Raw genomic sequence first — 18,796 nt, forward strand, 5'->3', positions numbered from 1 at the left:
CTGATTTTACACTTTGACAACCAAACATCTTTCATTAAAGAGTCCACCTAAATGGCACTGAAATTTTTGTGAAAGTATAATTTATCGAACACCAACTCTGTCCCAGCATAGGGATGGGCATATAAATACAAAACTGAATCCTCATAAAACCTCTCAGGGGAGGTTTTAAGTTTTTTTTATTTATTTTTATTTTTAAGCAAATGTTTTAAATTTTTTAAAAACTTTTTAAATGCTTTTTTATTTATTTTTGAGAGTCAGAGAGAGCACAAGTAGGGGAGGGTCAGAGAGAGAGGGAGACACAGAATCTGAAGACAGGCTCCAGGCTCTGAGCTAGCTGTCAGCACAGAGCCCGACTCAAACCCATGAACTGTGAGATCATGACCTGAGCTGAAGTTGGACGCTGAACTGACTGAGCCACCCAGGAGCCCCACTTTATTTATTTATTTTTAGTAATTTCTACACCTGTTGGTGGGGCTCGAACCCACGACCACGAGATCAAGAGTCTCACACTCTTCCAACTGAGGCAGCCAGGAGCCCAAGGGAGATACTTTTTAATCCCTAGTTTAGATTTCAGGAAATCCCAGCTTATAGAAGGTTAAATAAATTACCCAAAATACAGCTAATAAGTCACAGAACCTAGGTCTAACTTCTCGGAATCCGGTGCATTTCCTGGAGTCTTTTAACATGAAAAGTCATATCTAAATCAACAAGTGACTATAATCTAGCACTATAAATACTAAATACTTATTCATGACACTGTACCAAGTCAGCCTTTGCTTTTCTGTTCTGTTAACCAGTTCTTCACCTGGTTAATCTCAGTTCTGTTGCCATTGGACTTAGCTCAATAAATGAATAAATGAATGGATTTTCAGCCTTTCTTTTCACCTCTTTGTCTTCCTTTCAGCCTTCTGAATGTGCTCCTTTACCTGCTACTGCTTTCTTTTATAGTCTTCATGCCAAACATACAGAATATAAAACTATAAAGGCAAAGAAAATGAGTGTTGCATTTAAGTGTTCAAGTCTTTGTGACCACCCAGTGAGGCTTATCTGTGCCTGTTCATATTTCTTTTAATGTTTACTTCTGTATTTTGAGAGAGAAAGAAAACATGTGGACATACCTGTGTGCACAGGGGAGGGGCAGAGAGAGAGAGGGAGAGAGAATCCCAAGCAGGTTCCATGCTGTCAGCACAGAGCCTGACAGGGGGGCTGGAACCCACGAACTATGAAATCATGACCTGAGCCGAAATCAAAAGTTGAATGCTTAACCAACTGAGCCATCCTGGAGCCCCTGTTTTTGTTTTTGTTTTGTTTTGTTTTGTTTAAGTAAACTCTACAATCAGCATGGGGCCCAAACTCAGGACCCCAAGATCAAGAGTCACAGGCTCTACTGACTGAGCCAGCTAGGCACTCAGCCTGTTCATGGTTTGTTTTTTTTTAAAGATTTTTTTAAATTGTTTATTTTTGAGAGAGAGTGTGTGAGTTGGGGAGAGGCAGAGAGAGGGAGACGGAGTATCCAAAGTGGGCTCTGCACTGACAGTTGAGAGCCTGATGTGGGGCTCGAACTCACGAACTGTGAGATCATGACCTGGGCCGAAATCAAGAGTTGGACGCTTAACCGACTGAGCCACCCAGGCGCCCCAGCCTGTTCATATTTTAAAGACAGGGCTGCAGCGGTACTAAGGGCAACCATGCCACCCAGGAGGCCTCTGCACAGTCCACCTTCTTCTGACCTACACGTGCACTCCTTCATTTGCAGGTGAGGGAACTGGTACCAAGAAGGAAAACGATAGACCAAATTTCTGCTTACCAGATGAGCTGGTTTACCTTTATAGCCACACGAATTCCACTAGTGACTTTAAAAATGTAAAACACTACCAGGTTTATATTTATGTGATCATTTTAATATTTTTCCCACCGCAACAATTCCATGCAGTAGGCATGGGGTCAAGGCACCAGGCCAGTTAGTGACTGAGCACTCAGCTTCTAAAGCTTGCTACCTTCCACACTTTAAAAAAAGTATTTTCCCTTTCTGGGGCTGCTGGGTGGCTCAGCTGGTTAAGCATCCCAACTCTTGATTTTGGCTCAGGTCATGATCTCACAGTCACGGGATCGAGCCCCATGTCGGGCTCTGCGCTGAGCATGGACTCTGCTTGAGATTCTCCGTCCCACTCTCTCCCTGCCCCTCCCCAACTCAAGCTTTCTCTCTTTCAAAAAAAATAAAAGTAAACATTTTAAAGTATTTTCTCTTTCCTCATAAGCTCAACATTACAAAGATTTTTTTTAAAAGAAAAATGTTAAGACTTTATTCAAGGTATGTATCAGGCATTATAACAAAACAGCAGAACTTCAACCTTTGGAATATTGTAATTTTACATCCCTTTGATGCACAGTCCAGTATACTATTTTATTACAAATCATTCTATAGGGACTACAGGAATAAACTAGGGAAACTGCACAGTCACAGTCGAGAACGTCAGCTCTTTGAGTGGGTGCCTTTTGAGAATGAAGCACATCCTTTGCCATTTCAAATACTGTGCAAAGTGAAGACTAGGAAGGTACTCAGCTGTGGTCATGGTGGACAAGCACTGTTATCACAAACACACAGACAGTTTACTATAGAAAACACACATTTCAGAGGCCAGTGAGGTGAGAAAGCTATTCGCACATAGCCAGGAGGGATTATGCCTCCATTCTCTAGAAGTCTGCCACCCCATCTCACCTCCTCAGAAACAAAACAGGTGCTCCATGGCAAATAATGAAAAGTTATTACATGAAAATTACAGACGTTCAAGCTAGCATTTTGTAAACAGCCCATGTCTGTAAATCAGCAAATGAAAAACGTTCAGTTAATATCCTCTAGACAGAACACCACAGCACTACAGGTACACTTGGAGGCATTCACATTTTATGTCAGTCCGTACACAGATACACAGCTTGTTGGGTAAGTAAACACATTTTGCCAGAAATATGACAGCTGCTCTAGTTTGTACAGTGAGTGTTTTTAAGAGAGAAACCAACTCCCTAATCAACACTTGAAGGAAAAATAGTTACATTTACATTAAGACAGCAGTTTGGATACCTTTAAATTTTTTAAATCTTAAATGAGCAGTAATACAGCATGTCTGAGAATAGAGTGCTTCAAACTTGTTTTTGGCATAGTTGAGTGCAAACTTGATAGCTTGTACTTGTTAAAACTTTACATTGTAAAATGTGAAAATATAGTTTGTTCACGAAGGATCTCTGCTGCTAAAGGCATTTATTGTTTTGGCAAAAAAACAAAACAAAACAAAAAAAACATTGCTAAAAAGCTGCTTAAGCTGTTTCTGAAAATTCTGGGTACTCCCAACTAACAGGCAAATACATTGAAAGCATGTATTTTTCCTCTGAAACTATTCAGTGAGATTGAAGAAAACAGATATTCTGTCTTCTCTAATGGGTTTGGGGCACATATAAGGTGCCTATGTTTGCCCTCTGAACCACAAATTTGCTTTTAGATTTCTTTTCCTAAATCCTACTGTAAATTACAAAGTCACCTTCAGAGGAATTGTGGGAAGAAGGGATTTAAATGTGCATATCTGGCAACAATCAACTTCACCTAAAACCCTTTCAGGGGTGGCTAAGATCCAGCCAGCGTGTCGTCAGCGAAGACTACTGATATATGTTGGCGTAGCTCAGTATGGAACAGTCTTTACCTGGGCCTGTTTATAGCCGGTTGACAGTAAGTTCTACATGGTACATAACACTAATTCTCTAGTCTTCAGGGCATATCTATGAACAAACACAATCCAAGTATTATAAGTGACTGGGTTGTGACCACTGCATGCATTACACTGAAAGCAAACACCAACTCTAAGCACAAATATACAAGTCCTACATTTAGGCTCAGCTCTCCAAGGGGGTGGGTAGCAGCTACCTCGGACTGAAATGCTATGTAAACCAGATTCTTTTCAGATAAAGTTCTCAGTCTAAGTAGAGAGTCCCCATACCTAGTGCTCTATTATACTAAGCGATCCCGGCTCGCATAAGATGTCTGGTAAGACGTAGAGTGCCCACAAGCACAACTTCTCTCACATTCTGCACAAGCCGGGAAGGGTGTGAGCCACGGCTGCTCAGGGAGCTGAGCAGCAGGTCAGCAGGTCAGTCCATAAAGATCTCAACCTCTGAAACCTTTCTAGAACCCAGCATTTTGACAGGTGTCTCAGACATATTTGACAGCATATCTGAAACATATGCTGTTTTAGGTTTGTTTTGTTTTGGGTTGATTGGTTGGTTTTGCTTACTGTTCTCTTAATCAAGGTGCTCAGATTATAGGCTCCTCTACCTGGAGAAATAAGTCACAGAACTTGTTACTATGAAGGAGAAATAGCCATTTGTCAAGCACTGATGGAACACTCAAAATGATTCCTCACATCCTCAGTAAGTTTTACCAAGGGTGAGCCACCCGCCTAAGGCATCAGTAAATCCCTTGACAAAATTCAGAAGCTCTTAATCTGGAATCCAGGGGGAGACCAGCTTCTTGTGACCTCTCTTATTCTGGGCTCTTCCAGTGGCCTCATTACAATTGTGTCTGTCATCACAATATTATCTCTTCATTCTAAACATCTCTGGTCTATTGACTAAACATCTGTCTGAAGAATATGAACCATCATCCTTCAGGAAAAGGGATGTTTTACTGGAGTTGAATTTGGAAGCTTTATAAGCACATCTGAGACTTTCTCTAGAATCAAAATAATTTTTTACATATCTTGTAGTTTTCTTACATATCAGAACCTCTGGCAGCCCTTGCGAGTCCATTATATTAAGCCAAAAGCCATAAATATGTACACTGTAGTCCAAAGTACTAATACCAAGAACAAAAAAAAAAGAAGAACTTTAAAAAATTGGTTTGCATTTACAGGACTAAAAACGAAGTATGCAACAAATAAATTACAAATGTACATCTCAGCAGTGTGAGGGTGATCTCTTATATTTCTAAAACCACACTGCTGATAATCCAATTGCAGAAAATTACTAACCTCAAGACTTAAAGGTCACCCCCCACATCCCCCCACACACATACCTTTCCCTTTAGCCTCTCCTCAACGAAATAAAGAAAAGGAAAATAAAAATCTTAAAAGTGTAAGAGGAGAGAGAGAAAAGGCCGTGTCTGTGAGGCTGCACACTCAAAGCACGCCAGCTTGCAGATTTCTATGTTATTAGTGACTAGCTCTTTAAGGCAGAGAAGAAACATTCTGTGGGTCCGGTGCTGTTGGCTCATCTCACTCACGTGGTTTCAGTGGCTGAGGATGAGGTACTTTTCTTCCTAAAGCGGGATCGAAGCACTCTAGGCGGTGCCTGGCAGAGAAAACAGAAAAAGCCATCCCTCAATTTGGTGTAGGCGTGGAACCCTTTTTTTTAAAAATTTTACATTTATTTATTTTTGAGAGACAAAGAGAAACAGAGCACAAGTGGAGGACAGGCAGAGAGGGAGACACAGAACCCGAAGCAGGCTCCAGGCTCTGAGCTGTCAGCACAGAGTCTAACATGGGGCTCAAACTCATGAGCCTTGAGGTCATGACCTGAGCCAAATTCAGATGCTTACCAGACTGAGCCACCCGGGTGTCCCTGAGTGGAACCTTTTGAGGTGAGCACCTGTGTGCATTTGGTGTTGAGACACACAGCTCCTTTGGCCATACACACACGTGTGTGACACAGTCAGCTGGGGTGGAGGGCTCACTCCTAAGCAGGAATCAGGGTCACACCCCAAGCATCCCGAAGCTGAGCACCTCCCTCCCTCTTCATGCTCCTAAGTCCCTGAGTCTCCCAAACGAATGGTTGTGCAGAAGGATGACACACTTTTCTTGTTTCTGCCTCAGGAGCAATGATCCTAACAAGTGACTCAGCACAGAGAAATGCCTCCCCATCTCTTCCTTTGTTTTTGTTATTTCCTTTGGGAACCAGCCTCATATTTCTAGGTACGTGCTTAAAATTTCCATCACCAAGTTTCTGGTGTTCTTTCTGGGTGTGAAATCCTTTAATGCACAGCAAGCCGCACGGCAAAGGGAAACATTGTCCTTAAGTATAAAGGTTTCCACCTCATCTCCACTAAAAATCACTATCAAGGAACATGCAGATCACAGAAATTCCTTCTACAATGCAAAAAAAGGAAATTTTTGTCCTGGCATAGCACTCAAGGCCAGGGGTTGGGGGAGAGAAGGAGTGCGGTCACACAACTGGCTCCAAGCTACCCTCAACCCTTATCTCTGTCCACTTCTCTCTACTAACTTCTTTTTCTGTGGCATTCTTCCACACCTCTGTCCTTCTGACATGAAGCCCTTCCCTCCCTTCTCTGTCCTGCTGTTTATTGTTCTCTTTAGGACCCAGCTCAAAAGTCACTCCTGAGGCCCTCTCCCTACAGCCCAGTCACACACAACCAGGGTCACCTTCTTTGCTCTCCTAGTGTTTTACACACGAGAGGACAGCAGGGGACTTTGCATCCTTGGCAGCGTGTGTTTGCTCTGCTCCCTGTCTCCCTCTCCACACTGTGAACTTCCAGAGGGCAGGTCCACATTCTCCTTTTCCTAGTTAAGTAGCTCAGTGCCTGGAGGGCACACAGAAGGGAAAGAGGGAAAAAGGGAGAACAAAGCAGGAAATAGGAAGTTCTGGTCTTCCACATCCTGAGTCCTTCACATCACCATTTTGACTAGGAAATGTTTACCAGCTTCCTCTGGACTCAGAGTAAAAGAGGAATCAGCGAAACCTACCTTTAGGAACCTGCCTCAGGCTATTTACAGTAAACAGTAAAAGCAGCTTGTGCAGTCTTAACACAACAAAAACAAAGTGGCACAAACTCTTAGACCCCACCATGTTTTGGGCACCTTCCATGTGAAAGCTGAGCCCCTCCCCCCATCACGGATTTGCCCAGGCTGTGATGGAACCCAGAGCATCTTTTACCGAAACCTCTAACTTCAGAATTGATCTACGTGTGCCCCACCCTTGGAAAGGAATCTGATAACCTCGGTTCTAGTCTGAATAGGATCGACAGGCCATGGTGCTTGAGTAGGAGAACATTTCAACGCATCCCCTCAACTTAGTCTCACGGGGTCCCTACGCTGAGACCAGGAGGACTCCCAACTTGCCTCAGCTGGACTTTCAGGCCACAGTATTCGGCAGATGGGGGCATAGAAGAGACGTGAGGGGCAGAGAGGAAGACTCAGGGGTCCCCAATTCTGCCAGCTCCATACCTGAGTCTAAGACTGGTGCCTCCCTACTGCCAGGGCTCTAGGCTTAGCCCTCCTGCTGCCAAAACTCCATGCATAGTTCCAATTGGCCACAATACATCTCTCAAGTATATTTGATTTGGGTCCTTTTAGAGGGCTGTGCCCTTTCAGTAACAGTTTATCAGTATTAGCTTTGTACTAAGCACTATTGCTGTGTCTTGGAGATCCAGTGATGAACAAGCTTTATTTATACAAAATTTGCCAAATAACACATTTTCTTCCCCTAAAACACACATTTGGGTTGCTTTTCATTTATGTATCATCTTATGTTCGTAGTTGTAAATTTTTATTAAAATTTTTTTAAATGTTTATTTATCTTTGAGAGAGAGAGAGAACGTGGGAGCTAGGGAGGCAGAGAGAGAGGGAGACACAGAATCTGAAGCAGGCTCCAGGCTCTGAGCTGTCAGCATAGAGCCTGACGCGGGGCTTGAACTCATGAACTGTGAGATCATGACCTGAACTGAAGTCGGACGCCCCACCGACTGAGCCACCCAGGAGCAGTTGTAAATTTTAAAATTTTATTTTCGATACTGTCCTATTTTCTAAATAAAACGAGCAGAGTCTTCTTCACCCCTGGGCCAGTCTCTGGATGCTATCTAGTGGTCTGTCCTGTTTGATGGGGAGAGATCTTCCTACCCCAGGTGCTCAGGAGATGCTGGGTGACCCAAGAGATGCCACTCCTAGGCCCCCCCAGATCTCCAGGGCAAAGTCCTTGTGCAAACACATGCTCTACCCCCCAGCCCCAAACACCGTGTACCTCCAGGGGGAACTCCGTCTTTCGAGGCGCCTTATACTTGTACATGAAATCCAACAGGTCTTCCTCCTCCTCGTCCGAAAATGCCAACGGGTTTTGGACCTCGTGGGGTTCCCATGCCTTCACACCACCCTCATTCACATCTCCCTCAACCACTTAATGTCCATTTACAATCTACACAAAGGAGACAAAGTACAGCAGGGAGGGATCAGCGGAGAAAGGGGCCAGGAAGGGCAGGCTAGGACAAGGTTAGACACACAGCACGACAAGCCACGCCTGTTAGGACAGCCGAGGTCCCCTGTGTCTGAAGAAGCAGCCAGTATCCTCCAGGCCTCCCTGCAGGCCGGTCCAGGACTGTGAGGTTTCAACTGGAGACTGGCAGGCGCAGTGCGCAGGACAAGCAGAGGCCCCAGAACCTGATAAGCTGGTAAGCATAACTGATAAGCCGCCAAGCGATGTGGGGGCACCACTGCCCTGGGAAAAAGAAGACGCCATCTTAACTGAGAGGTGTCAAACCCTGCAGCTCGGACGTGTGATGCCAGGCCAGAGTGCTCAGGGGAAGAATCCCCTCTAGAAAGTGATCTGAAGGGGGGACTAGAGCTTCCTCTCTTACAGAGACAAGCCGTGTTAACTGTGCACTATAGCTGCATACTCAGCTCCACGTGTTCTTAATACAGGATGTCAGATGCCAGGTGGCCTTAAGAGAGAACCTTAAGCAAAGTTATGTAGATGGTTCATTTCAAAGGCCAAGTTCTAGAGAAGTCAAGAAGCCTAGTAGAAAGAGAATATAGGAATACCCTTCCCTCCAGAATGACAGCAAGATTCCTGTTTTAATCTCCCTTGACTGAATCCACAGGAAAAACTCCAGAATTAGGCATATTCCATGTTCTATTTAAGCTGAGATATAAAATATTTCCTGCCCATACACAGCTTGTCTGACACTCAAAGACATATCTTTCTATCTTTCCATGTTTCATATATTGTTTTTATCTAGAATCACAGACTGCAGATGTAGGGGGCTCTCAGATCATCGGGTCAACCACCCTAAGGCCTGCAGAAAAAAAAAAAAAACACAAAACAGAACTCTTTCTGGAACACCCTGTTACTGCTCCTAAAAACATAATCACCAAAGTGTTCTCTCCATCAACACAGAACTCACTTGACTACAGAGCACCAGGTGTGGGTTAAGCAAAACTAACAACAGACCCTAATTTCGAGCAGCTTTTCCAGGTACTGCTGCTATATTCCCCAACAGCCAGCAGGAGGCAGCATGAGAACTTGGTTGCCAGTCTGTCTTAGCCACAAACTGCGAAGCAGACTTGTAGGCTGGGAAGGCCCTGGTCTGACAGCACCTTGGTAATGGCCAAGATGGAGATGTTAACCTTCCTTTGAATTTTTTGCTCCGTGCATCCCCCAGCCAAGGGCGTGGCGTGGGGTCAGGTTGTCCGCTGGTCCCTCCTTCTCCTGCCCAAATCAGCTGCTCTGTTGAACACGAAGACTGGCAACTCCAGGGAGCCCTCCCTGAGCACTCTGGCCCTCCCAGGCCTCCTCACTGTAAGACTACAAGTGCACCAGGTGTCTGTACCACATGACTTGCACTGTGTGCCCGGATTCTCATATCAGCCTCATACTATCTGCCTTGGCCTGACAGAAAGCATCTTGAGTTTTGGGGCCCACGGCTGATCCTCAGTGGCTCTGAGCACTGATGCGGGGTTGGGAACAGTGGCTGCCTGTCCACTAAACCAGGTGGACTACAGACATCATCTGAGAGAGAGCTCGGTTCTCATCCCAAGTCAGACCTTGACACCCATCCACAGGGACATTCCTTCAGGATACAGATACCTCTTGCCTGACAGGAGGAAAAAGAAACAGGCCTGCTCAGAGCTAAAAGGCCTCAGAGTAGGACAGAAACTGCAGAAGCAGTCTGCCCCGACGTGAAGCTGCATCGTGGGAGCAGTCCTGGGGGTTGGTTTGAGTCGGTGCCTCTGCACATGTAGTTCCCTCCAAATTCTGGTCCAGGGCTTTCCCTGTGTCGTAGCTATCCACGCCTTCGTACCCAGAGACAACCTGCATGGGGACTGACTCTTTTGCAAGTTCATGGCCACAAGCAATCACCTCTAAACTCAGGTGATGGCAGCCAAGACCTGGAGCCTGCAAAGCTGCCACCCTAGTGCTCAAGGCTGGGTGGCCTCTAGGAAAGGACAGGAGTCCCTGCTGCCTTCCGCAGCCTTGGCTGACAGTCTGTATGAATAAATGTGTCAGTAGGACCACAGCAGGCTGGCACGCAGCTCCACCTCTTCTCACTGCGGGGAGGGCAGGGAGGAAGACACTGGCTGAATCTCAGAGCCCTTAGAGGCCTGAGTAGATGTGTCTACACTGAGCCCGAGGCTTCCCCACCCCCACAGTGCCAAACAACCCCCAGATTGTTAATCCCAGGTTAGCAAACACAGCACACACAGCACACATTAACAGGAGCCATTAATGGAAGTCAGCAAACGTGTCGAAGAAGGGCACATCCGTCTGGAACACTTACATTCACGTCCCCGACAGCCACCGAGGAGAAAGAAAACAATATTCCATTAGGGAAGGGTCCCCGGGGATGAGACTCACACACGTGTGCGAACATGCGTGCATACACACAGGTCCACACACAGACCTACACTCACTCGTCACTCCCGCTCTCAACCTCACACGCCCACTGCTGCTGTCGGACGAAACATGCTGCCTGGGGCCACACTCAAGGAAAATTCAATTCTCGCTCTCCTTCAGTAGGAGGAATAAAAGGCATGACTTTGCTGTTTTAAAAATGATGTCCCACACACTTGATTTTTTTAAGAGAAAAAATCCATCTCTATGACTAATTCCAAGCAGTAATACAAACTTCAGTTCTATATTACATCAGGGCAGGCAGGGTGGAGAGGGAGGAGAAAGAGCAGTCAGGCGGGAAGGAGACAATAATAGAAAGGGACCCGTGCAGGAGACAACAGGGAAATGACTCACACAGGGGCAGGAATGGAGCTGAAGTGGGGAGAGAATGTTCTTCTGCAGTCTGACATGCACAGATGAAAATCATCTCAAGGGACAAGGAGGGGCCCTGTGACCAAAGTGTCTGTGACCCCCTGAAATCCTCTCCCACGATGTCACTGGCTGGGAGCTGGGCTCCAGTCCCCCAATACCATCTGCTGACACCTCACACTGGGCACCTTCACTTGCAGAGATGGCCACACTTTATGGAGGAGGGGACGGAGCCCTGAAGAGCCGAGGGACTTTCCCACCATCACAGAGGGACGAAGATGGTCTTGCAAGCAGACCTGAGGGAGACTGGGAGGGGAGGAGAGAATGCCGGGGCACTGGGCGTTACAAGGGCCCAAGAAAGAGAGGGCTGAGGCAAAGGCTCCCAGATCACAGCTCTGAGCAGGACCGCCCTAGCCTGAGGCCCCCACCCAGGCCAGCCTGCTGCCCACTCCCCAGCACCCCCATCCTCACAGCTCCTGGGGAGAGCAAACACTACTAAATTCCTACAGTCAACTGCAATTCAATTTAAATGCACTGAAAATGCAGCCTCTGATGTGGAAACCATCAGGGGTCACAAGAGGTGAGGGCTTGCCAGGAAACAGCGCAGAGCAGTCCCATGAGGAGAGCGTGGAGGAGAAGGCAGCTTTATTCTCCCTGGTCCTCCAGTGGTAATATCCCAGAATTAGAGGCTTTCAGAATGGCTCGCGGAATTCACAAACTCAAAATTGGTGAACAGGTGGAGATCACCATAGTCGCCTGAGGCCTCTGGGACCTCGCTCCACGTTGTTTCCCAAGCACCAGTAGGTCCACCAGGTCCAAGCATTAGCCTCTAGCACTGGAATGCAGCCCCTCTGTTTGTTTCTTCCTTTTTAAAACTGGGATATAACATGACATCATGTTAGTTTTAGATGTACAACATAATCATTTGAGTAAGATACATATGTATATATATACACACATACATATATACATGTACATATACATATATACATATACATACATATATATGTGTATATATATATTCTTCTGTATCTGATGTGGACCAGGAGGCCCTGAGGGCCAGTGGTCTTCACTGTCCCCCTGCTCAGGACTCTTTTGATTATTGGTTCACATTGGGTTTATGGTCTCCAAAACCCCCAGGTCTTATACAGACTTGTAAAAACCTTAGCATCAAGAAATCTTACAAGTGAAGAAATGAAGGGAAAAGAAGACACTTCTTAAACGCTGCTCATGTCCTTGACTCTCACCACTGCAGGAGGGACAGCCATGCCTCCCCAGCCCCAGTGCTAGTAGCACAGGCAGTGGTGGGTGCCGTGCCTGCCCCCATCCCCCCGCGCATGCCAGCCAGCCGCTGTAGGTGGGGGGCCTTTTGCCTTCAGAGCCAAAGGCAGATCCTCCATGGCAGGTGAAGTGGGGGCCGGATCCATCCAGCACCATCTCCAGTCCCTCGTGTGTCTAGTCCAGGTTAGGGAAACAGCAGAAGCAGGCCAGGAGAGAACATGGCCAACCGCAGGTGCCCATGGCTGCACCACGCCATCATTCGCTCACAGGGAGGGCAGCTGCATTGGGAGACCCTAGGCTCGTCCACTCTCCCTGAGGTTTTCTGGCTGCTCCCAGCTATAACAAAAAGCCTTTTCATAGACATTTTCACAACCACGCAGTGAGGTGGGGAAGCAGGACCTTTATCTCTATTTTGAGCTGAGGAAACCGAGGCTCAGGGTGGTTAGGTGGTTCACGCACAGTTACACAGCTAGTAAGTGGCAAAGCAGGACCAGGGCTCCCTTGGCTGCACCTGGACCAAAACCCCCGGAACTACAAGGCTTCGTTGCTTCAGAGGACCTGGGTAAGTTCCTGTGTCCTCATCACCCACAGCACAAGGAAATATGACCCTGTGGTGGTTTTAAAATATCTCCACACATTCTTTGATACTACTCCTCCCTTCCTGAGGTGGAGATTAAGTCTCCTCCCTTTGAGCATGGGCTGGACCTAATGACTCACTTCCAACCAACAGAAGAAGGCTGCGGTGCTGGTGTGTGACTTCAAAGACTAGGTCCTAAAAGATACTGTGGCTTCCCATGTGCTCTCTCTCTACTGATCACTCACCCTGGGTGAAACGAGCTGCCATATTGTAAGGATGCACAAGCAGCCTCAGAGAGACCCATGCGTTAAGGGGATCTGAGTCTGCAGTCAGTAGCCGCAAGAGAGCCATCTTAGAAGTGGACCCTCCAGGCTCAGTCAATCCTTTATGTGACTATAGCTATGGCCAACATCTTGGCTACAACTGCTCATAGACTGTGAGCCAGAACCACTGGGTTAAGCTGCTCCTGAATTCCTAGCCCGCAGACACTACCAGATAATACAGGTTTGTCATTTTAGGCAGTTAACCTCTTGACTCCTGCCCCTACTCCCCAGACTATGCAGCTGAAAGGGAGCCCCACGGTCAGGCGCCAGCTTATGGTTAGAACCTCCTCCTGAGGCGAGATGCCAGCACGCTGCACAGAGGCTGGCTGCTTACTCACCTTTCCGGGTCCTGCAGGTAGAGCAGCAGGTACACACTGTGGGGGGATGGGGGACATCATCAGTGGTACCCCTTACTTGATGGGAACCAGCCCCAGCAAACGGGGAGGCTCCAGTGAGGTGTGGGGATCCCGGGAATGGGGGTCTCTGTAGAGACACCAAGGTAGGGGAGGAGATCATTCCAGATTCAGCTTCCCCTCAGGTGCTAGAAAATGCCCTTGCCTGGCGCACAGGGGTCAGTCCTTATGTCGTCCGAGAAATAATTCTAACCGCACCTGCCCACACACCCCTCCACTCTATGCCTTCCAGTTCAGAAAGATTTCCAGAAACCTTCTCAGACTGACCTCTGACTCCCCACACTGCTTAGTAGCAGTCATTCGGTCAAAGGCCCAAGTAGCTATTGCCTTGTACATGCCACTGGTTGCGGTGCACATCTGGGCCTTGGTATGCAGTAGGTGCTTACTAAATACATGTTGACTGAGTGTCTCCAGGTTCACAGGAAGCATGGATCACTCTTTTAACACCACCTCCACTCTTCCTAGGGTTCAATGCCAGGCTTTCAATAAATGGTGTCTAACAAGATTCTGTAGGGAGGGCAACATGTTTCTGCATATTGTTCTTTTACACCAGTGGGCGTGTATTTTTATTTTACATACACTGTTACATTATATCTCATTGCTTTGTTCTTTCATTCACTGGCATCATTTCAAGAATGTACATTGAACATTGTATGTAGGTTGAAACCATTGCCTCCAATGGCTGCATACAGCTCCCTGGAGACCAGCCACCACCTCTGACCGGTCCACCCCCAGGCCGCCTCCAACAATTGCCACCGGTCCAGGGTTTGCAAATTCTCTTGTTTGCTCTCCTCGCAAGCCTAAGACACAGGCTGAGTAGGGATTACAGTACCCTTTTTCCAGAGGGGAAAGCTGAGGGGAACGGGGCTCATCTTCATGCCAAGGTCAAATTCTCTGGTAGTGACCACCTGTGGTGTCACTCTGAGAAAGGTTCAGAGGCTGAACGTAGGCCCCTAGGGACAAACGTGGTAACTGTTTGGCTACATCTTCCTCCTTGCACTGCTCTGCACGGCCCACTGTCGCCTTGCCAGGTTGCAAGCCCAGACTGGGCCCTACCCCACCATGCCCAGTGTCGAAGGCCCACACAGGCATAGGGAGGGCACCCAAGCCCTTGCAGCTGGGCCTCCTTTGTCACACTTCCCCCTGGGCACATCGACCCCCAACTGCCTGGGTACTTTTGCCCCACCCATGCCCAGGTCCTGAGTCATCCTTCACCTGTCTTTCGTTCTGAGATGACTTTTATTTGAGGCTCCAGAACAGCTGGAGTGAATGCCACATGGTCCCCGCCCTCCCTGCTGGGTCAGCACCTCCCTTCTCTGCCCCCTGGAATCATAGGTGCTATGGCTCAGGGAGAGCAGTGGGGAGCGCAGGGTCATGTTGTAACACAGCGGGTCCTCTGGTTCTCCATGAACTCTACCTGCTCAGCCTGCGTCCAGAGTGACCCCGCTGCCTCGCTGGGGTGTGGCAGAGGGCATCACTGCTAATGGAAGGCTGCAGGGCCAGCACTGAGACAAAGCATCCCAAACCCGTTCCTACCTAGTGGTGGTCTGGGAAAATGTTCAAAGCCCAGGAGATGCTTCCCATAGCCTTCAGACCTCACAGACTTCTCACTTTCCCAGGTCGGAGACTGCCCTAAATAATCTACCTGGGGAGAGGTCTACGTAGGAGGCCTGGATTCTGTGTGGCCTTGGCACAGTGCATGTCCTCTCTGAGCCTACTTCTTCCACTTGGTTCACTTGATAATGACAACAGAGAATCTCAGAGGGAAAGGACTGTGGAGCCCCACTAGAGTCTCAGTATATGACCATTCAACTTTGGTTTGGGCCCTTCCAACGTCAAGGACCTTGCTACCTCACAAGGCAGCCCATTTCTCTCCTGGACACTTTCATATTAGAAAGTGCTTTCATAGGTGAGTTACATAACAACAGTAGCAGCTACTATGTAGAGTGCCAGGCATGATCCGAAGCACTTTTATTTTATTTTATTTATTTATTTTTAAATGTTTTATTTATTTTTAGGAGAGAGAGAGAGAGACAGCGTGAGCAGGGGAGGGTCAGAGAGAGAGGGAGTCACAGGCTGAAAGAGGCTCCAGGCTCTGAACTGGCAGTCAGCACAGAGCCCGACGCGGGGCTCGAACCCACGAACCGCGAGATCATGACCCAAGCGAAAGTCAGACGCTTAACCGACTAAGCCACCCAGTCGCCCCAATCTGAAGCACTTTTAAATGGATTATTTTATTTGAATCCTCACAACAACCCCACAAGTGGGTATTGTCACTCCTTGCGAACAGATAAGGAAGCTGAGGTTCAGAGAGGGTAAGAACTTGCCCAGGTCACACAGCTAGTAAGCAGCTACTCTCTTGGAACTTTACCCAATTTTATCCCATTGGTTCTTGCTCTGACTTCTGAGCCTCACAGATTTGGGGCCTGTTTTTCTTCCAATAACAGTTTTAATTTGAGGCTCTGTGGCCAATGAGCTGACCAAGGGTGGAGGTGATATATAATTCCATTTCACATTTCTATTTCTGAAACAGTTCCCAGTAGATCAGAAGCTGTAGATGCTCAAGGAAACCTAAATGGTCAGGGGGTGAGCAAACAGAGAGCACCAGCCCAGGAGTGAGGCCACAGGAGAATGTCAATCCATGGGTGATCTTGGTGACAGTCCCTTCTCTGGGCCTTGGTCTCTTCACTGGGAATATCTGAGGGTTAAGACTGAATGATCCGTGAGGTCCCTTCCTGCCTGGCCTTTTGGAATTGCATTCTGAATTTTTTTTTTAATGTTTATTTATTTTTTGAGTGAGAGCCCTGATGGGGTGAGTGGATACTGCACTCTAAATTTTCTGGGATTGCATTCTAAATTCTCCTGAGAGAGGGGTACCTGGGTAGCTCAATTGGTTATGCATCCAACTTTGGCTCAGGTCATGATCTCGCGGTTCGTGAGTTCAAGGCCCCATTGGGTTCTATGCTGACAGCTCAGAGTTTATAGCCTGCTTCAGATTCGGTGTCTCCCTCTCTCTCTGCCCCTCCCCCACTCATACTCGCTCTCTCTCTCTCTCTCTCTCTTTCTCAAAAATAAAACTAAACATTAAAAAAAATTTTAATTCTGGGGATAGAGAGTTCACTCAGGAGATTGCCCCTCCCTGATCCTCACCCCTAGGGCCAAGCTTCTACCTTCCCAACCCTGCCAGAGTTAAAATATCTTCCCTCCAACAGAGAGGCCACAATGTTCAAACCTGGGGCCAGGGTAAAGTGGGGTGTTCCTCAGAGGGGAGGAAACTGACAGACACCCGGCCTGGCTCTAAGCTGGTCTCCGTTCCCTGGAAGGGAGTACGAGCCATTATTCCCAGACAGCCACAGGGCTCCTTCTTTCCCATCCCTGTCCAAGACTCTTAAAAGTCAGGTGGGGTCTGTGAGGCTCGGGGGGGCGGGAGGGGGGTTCAGGATGCTCCCTGCAGGGTGCACCTCACAGCACAGGGTCAGGATCCAGGTGACTTGCATGTCCCTGTTTCTGTGTTTAAGAGCAGGGCAGCCACCGGGAACATGTTACAGCCAGAGACTCCAAAAGGGTGGTCCAGTTCCCATCCTTGAGGCTCAATGTTCCACCCAGGGTGAGGGATAGAGGTGGTGATACAGAACTGCGCCCTATACCTCCTTCACCATTAAACCCCCGCGGGCAGCAGCAGTGTTCAGCTCCTGAGAGCCAAGGTCCCTGGAATCTCTCCAAGGAATGGTCTGGGAAAATGTGAGTCCTGGCCCAGCTCCCTACACCCTAATCCATGTCCCAACCCTCCACAAGCCTGAAACCCACTAATGGATTGGACATCAGTGGGTCCCAAAGGGGGCTGCACCTCAACACCACCATATATGGGTCTCATCCCAGACTTACTGAATCCTCTGGGGATGGGCCCAGGACTCTGCATGTTTAACAAGGTCCCCAGGTCAAGCCTCATACAGGCAACCTGATGCCAGGCACTTGAAAATCAGAGGGACACATCGGGGACAGAGGTATGGTTTCCATAAAGCTGTGGCCTCCGCAGGAATTAGACCTCAGAGCTAGTGTGGCCTTTGGCATGTAGTGGCTGAGGGTGTGCCTGGTGAACGGGGGGCACAGGGGTGGGAGGAGATGGTGGAGTGAGAGAGACGACAAGAGACATGCATGCAGGGAAAAAGGACCACAGGAGCCAACAGCCCTGGGTGGGTGGGAGGAGACACTCATGCTCAGGACAGGTAAGCCCTCCTGGGGGTCCAGGGCCAGGGAGGAAGAGAACAGAGAAAGCTGTCTCGCACCATGTCCAGCTGTGCCTGCTGCCTCCAGGCTCGCTTCAGGCACTGTCCCCACCCACTCCCAAACCCTTCAGTAATCAGATGGAAAAGGCAGGACCCTTGGGTGCAGGTGGCCTAACCCTGCCCTCTAGCAGGGTCCCCAGGCCAGCCTCGCCTCATGGCCAGAGTGGTGCTCTGCCTCCTGGCTGGCCTGGCACGATCCGATGGGCATCTGTGTTGATGGCAACTCCGGGCTACAGGCCGCATGGTGGACTGGGCCTCTCTCCGTGAAAGCAAGGCCTGTGAACTGGAAAAGCCAAAGAGCGGACCGACACCTACCTGAGCTGCCAGCGCTCTCAGAAGCACTCCTGGACATCTTAGGCTGGCCGTGTTTGCCGCTGGCTCGCCCAGATCCCGGCGGTGGGGGGCTGGAGGGAGCAGGGGCACCGTCACCCCGGATGGTGGTGAGGTCCTGCATGCTGAAGCTCCGGAGTCTCTCCGATAAGGCACCCTGTCCCTGGATACAACACAGGAAGGGGGCACACGTCAGAGGCCTGCCCCACTGACCACAGGCTGTGGTGGGGAGTGGGGGGTGAGGAGGCAGACACAACAAAGGCCAAGAGGGAGTTCTGACAGTCAGCAAGGTGGAACTCAAGACCCGGAAGGACTCTGTAGAGGGGCAGGTGCCTGGTGTACTGGCTGCAAATACTGAGAGGAGCAAGGCCTAGAATATTCCACGGCCTCCTATGGGTCTCAGCAATTATGTCTCTGGCTCCCGGCTCCTTCTCCTTCATTTAAAAAAAAAATTTAATGTTTATTTTTGAAGGGGAGAGAGAAAAGGAGAGAGACAAAGCATGGTGGAGGAGGGACAGAGAGAGAGATGGAGACAGAATCCAAAGCAGGCTCCAGGCT

The 18,796-nt window shown here is 48.4% G+C and overlaps 1 protein-coding gene across 1 annotated transcript in view; it reads right to left on the minus strand.

The window, feature by feature from the left end:
• Positions 1-5,129: 5,129 nt before the first annotated feature.
• Positions 5,130-18,796, minus strand: part of REEP1 (receptor accessory protein 1) — a 56,988-nt gene continuing 43,321 nt past the window's right edge. The window contains exons 8-11 of the mRNA XM_039252615.1: positions 18,224-18,401; positions 13,548-13,583; positions 8,017-8,168; positions 5,130-5,334 (exon numbers count right to left, since the gene is read on the minus strand). Coding sequence (XP_039108546.1) covers positions 5,263-5,334; positions 8,017-8,168; positions 13,548-13,583; positions 18,224-18,401 — 438 coding nt within the window. The 3' untranslated portion in view covers positions 5,130-5,262. The remainder of the gene's footprint in view (positions 5,335-8,016; positions 8,169-13,547; positions 13,584-18,223; positions 18,402-18,796) is intronic.

The sequence above is a fragment of the Hyaena hyaena genome, unplaced genomic scaffold (assembly GCF_003009895.1).
Source record: "Hyaena hyaena isolate Hyena2069 unplaced genomic scaffold, ASM300989v1 scaffold_421, whole genome shotgun sequence".
Taxonomy (NCBI): Eukaryota; Metazoa; Chordata; class Mammalia; order Carnivora; family Hyaenidae; genus Hyaena; species Hyaena hyaena.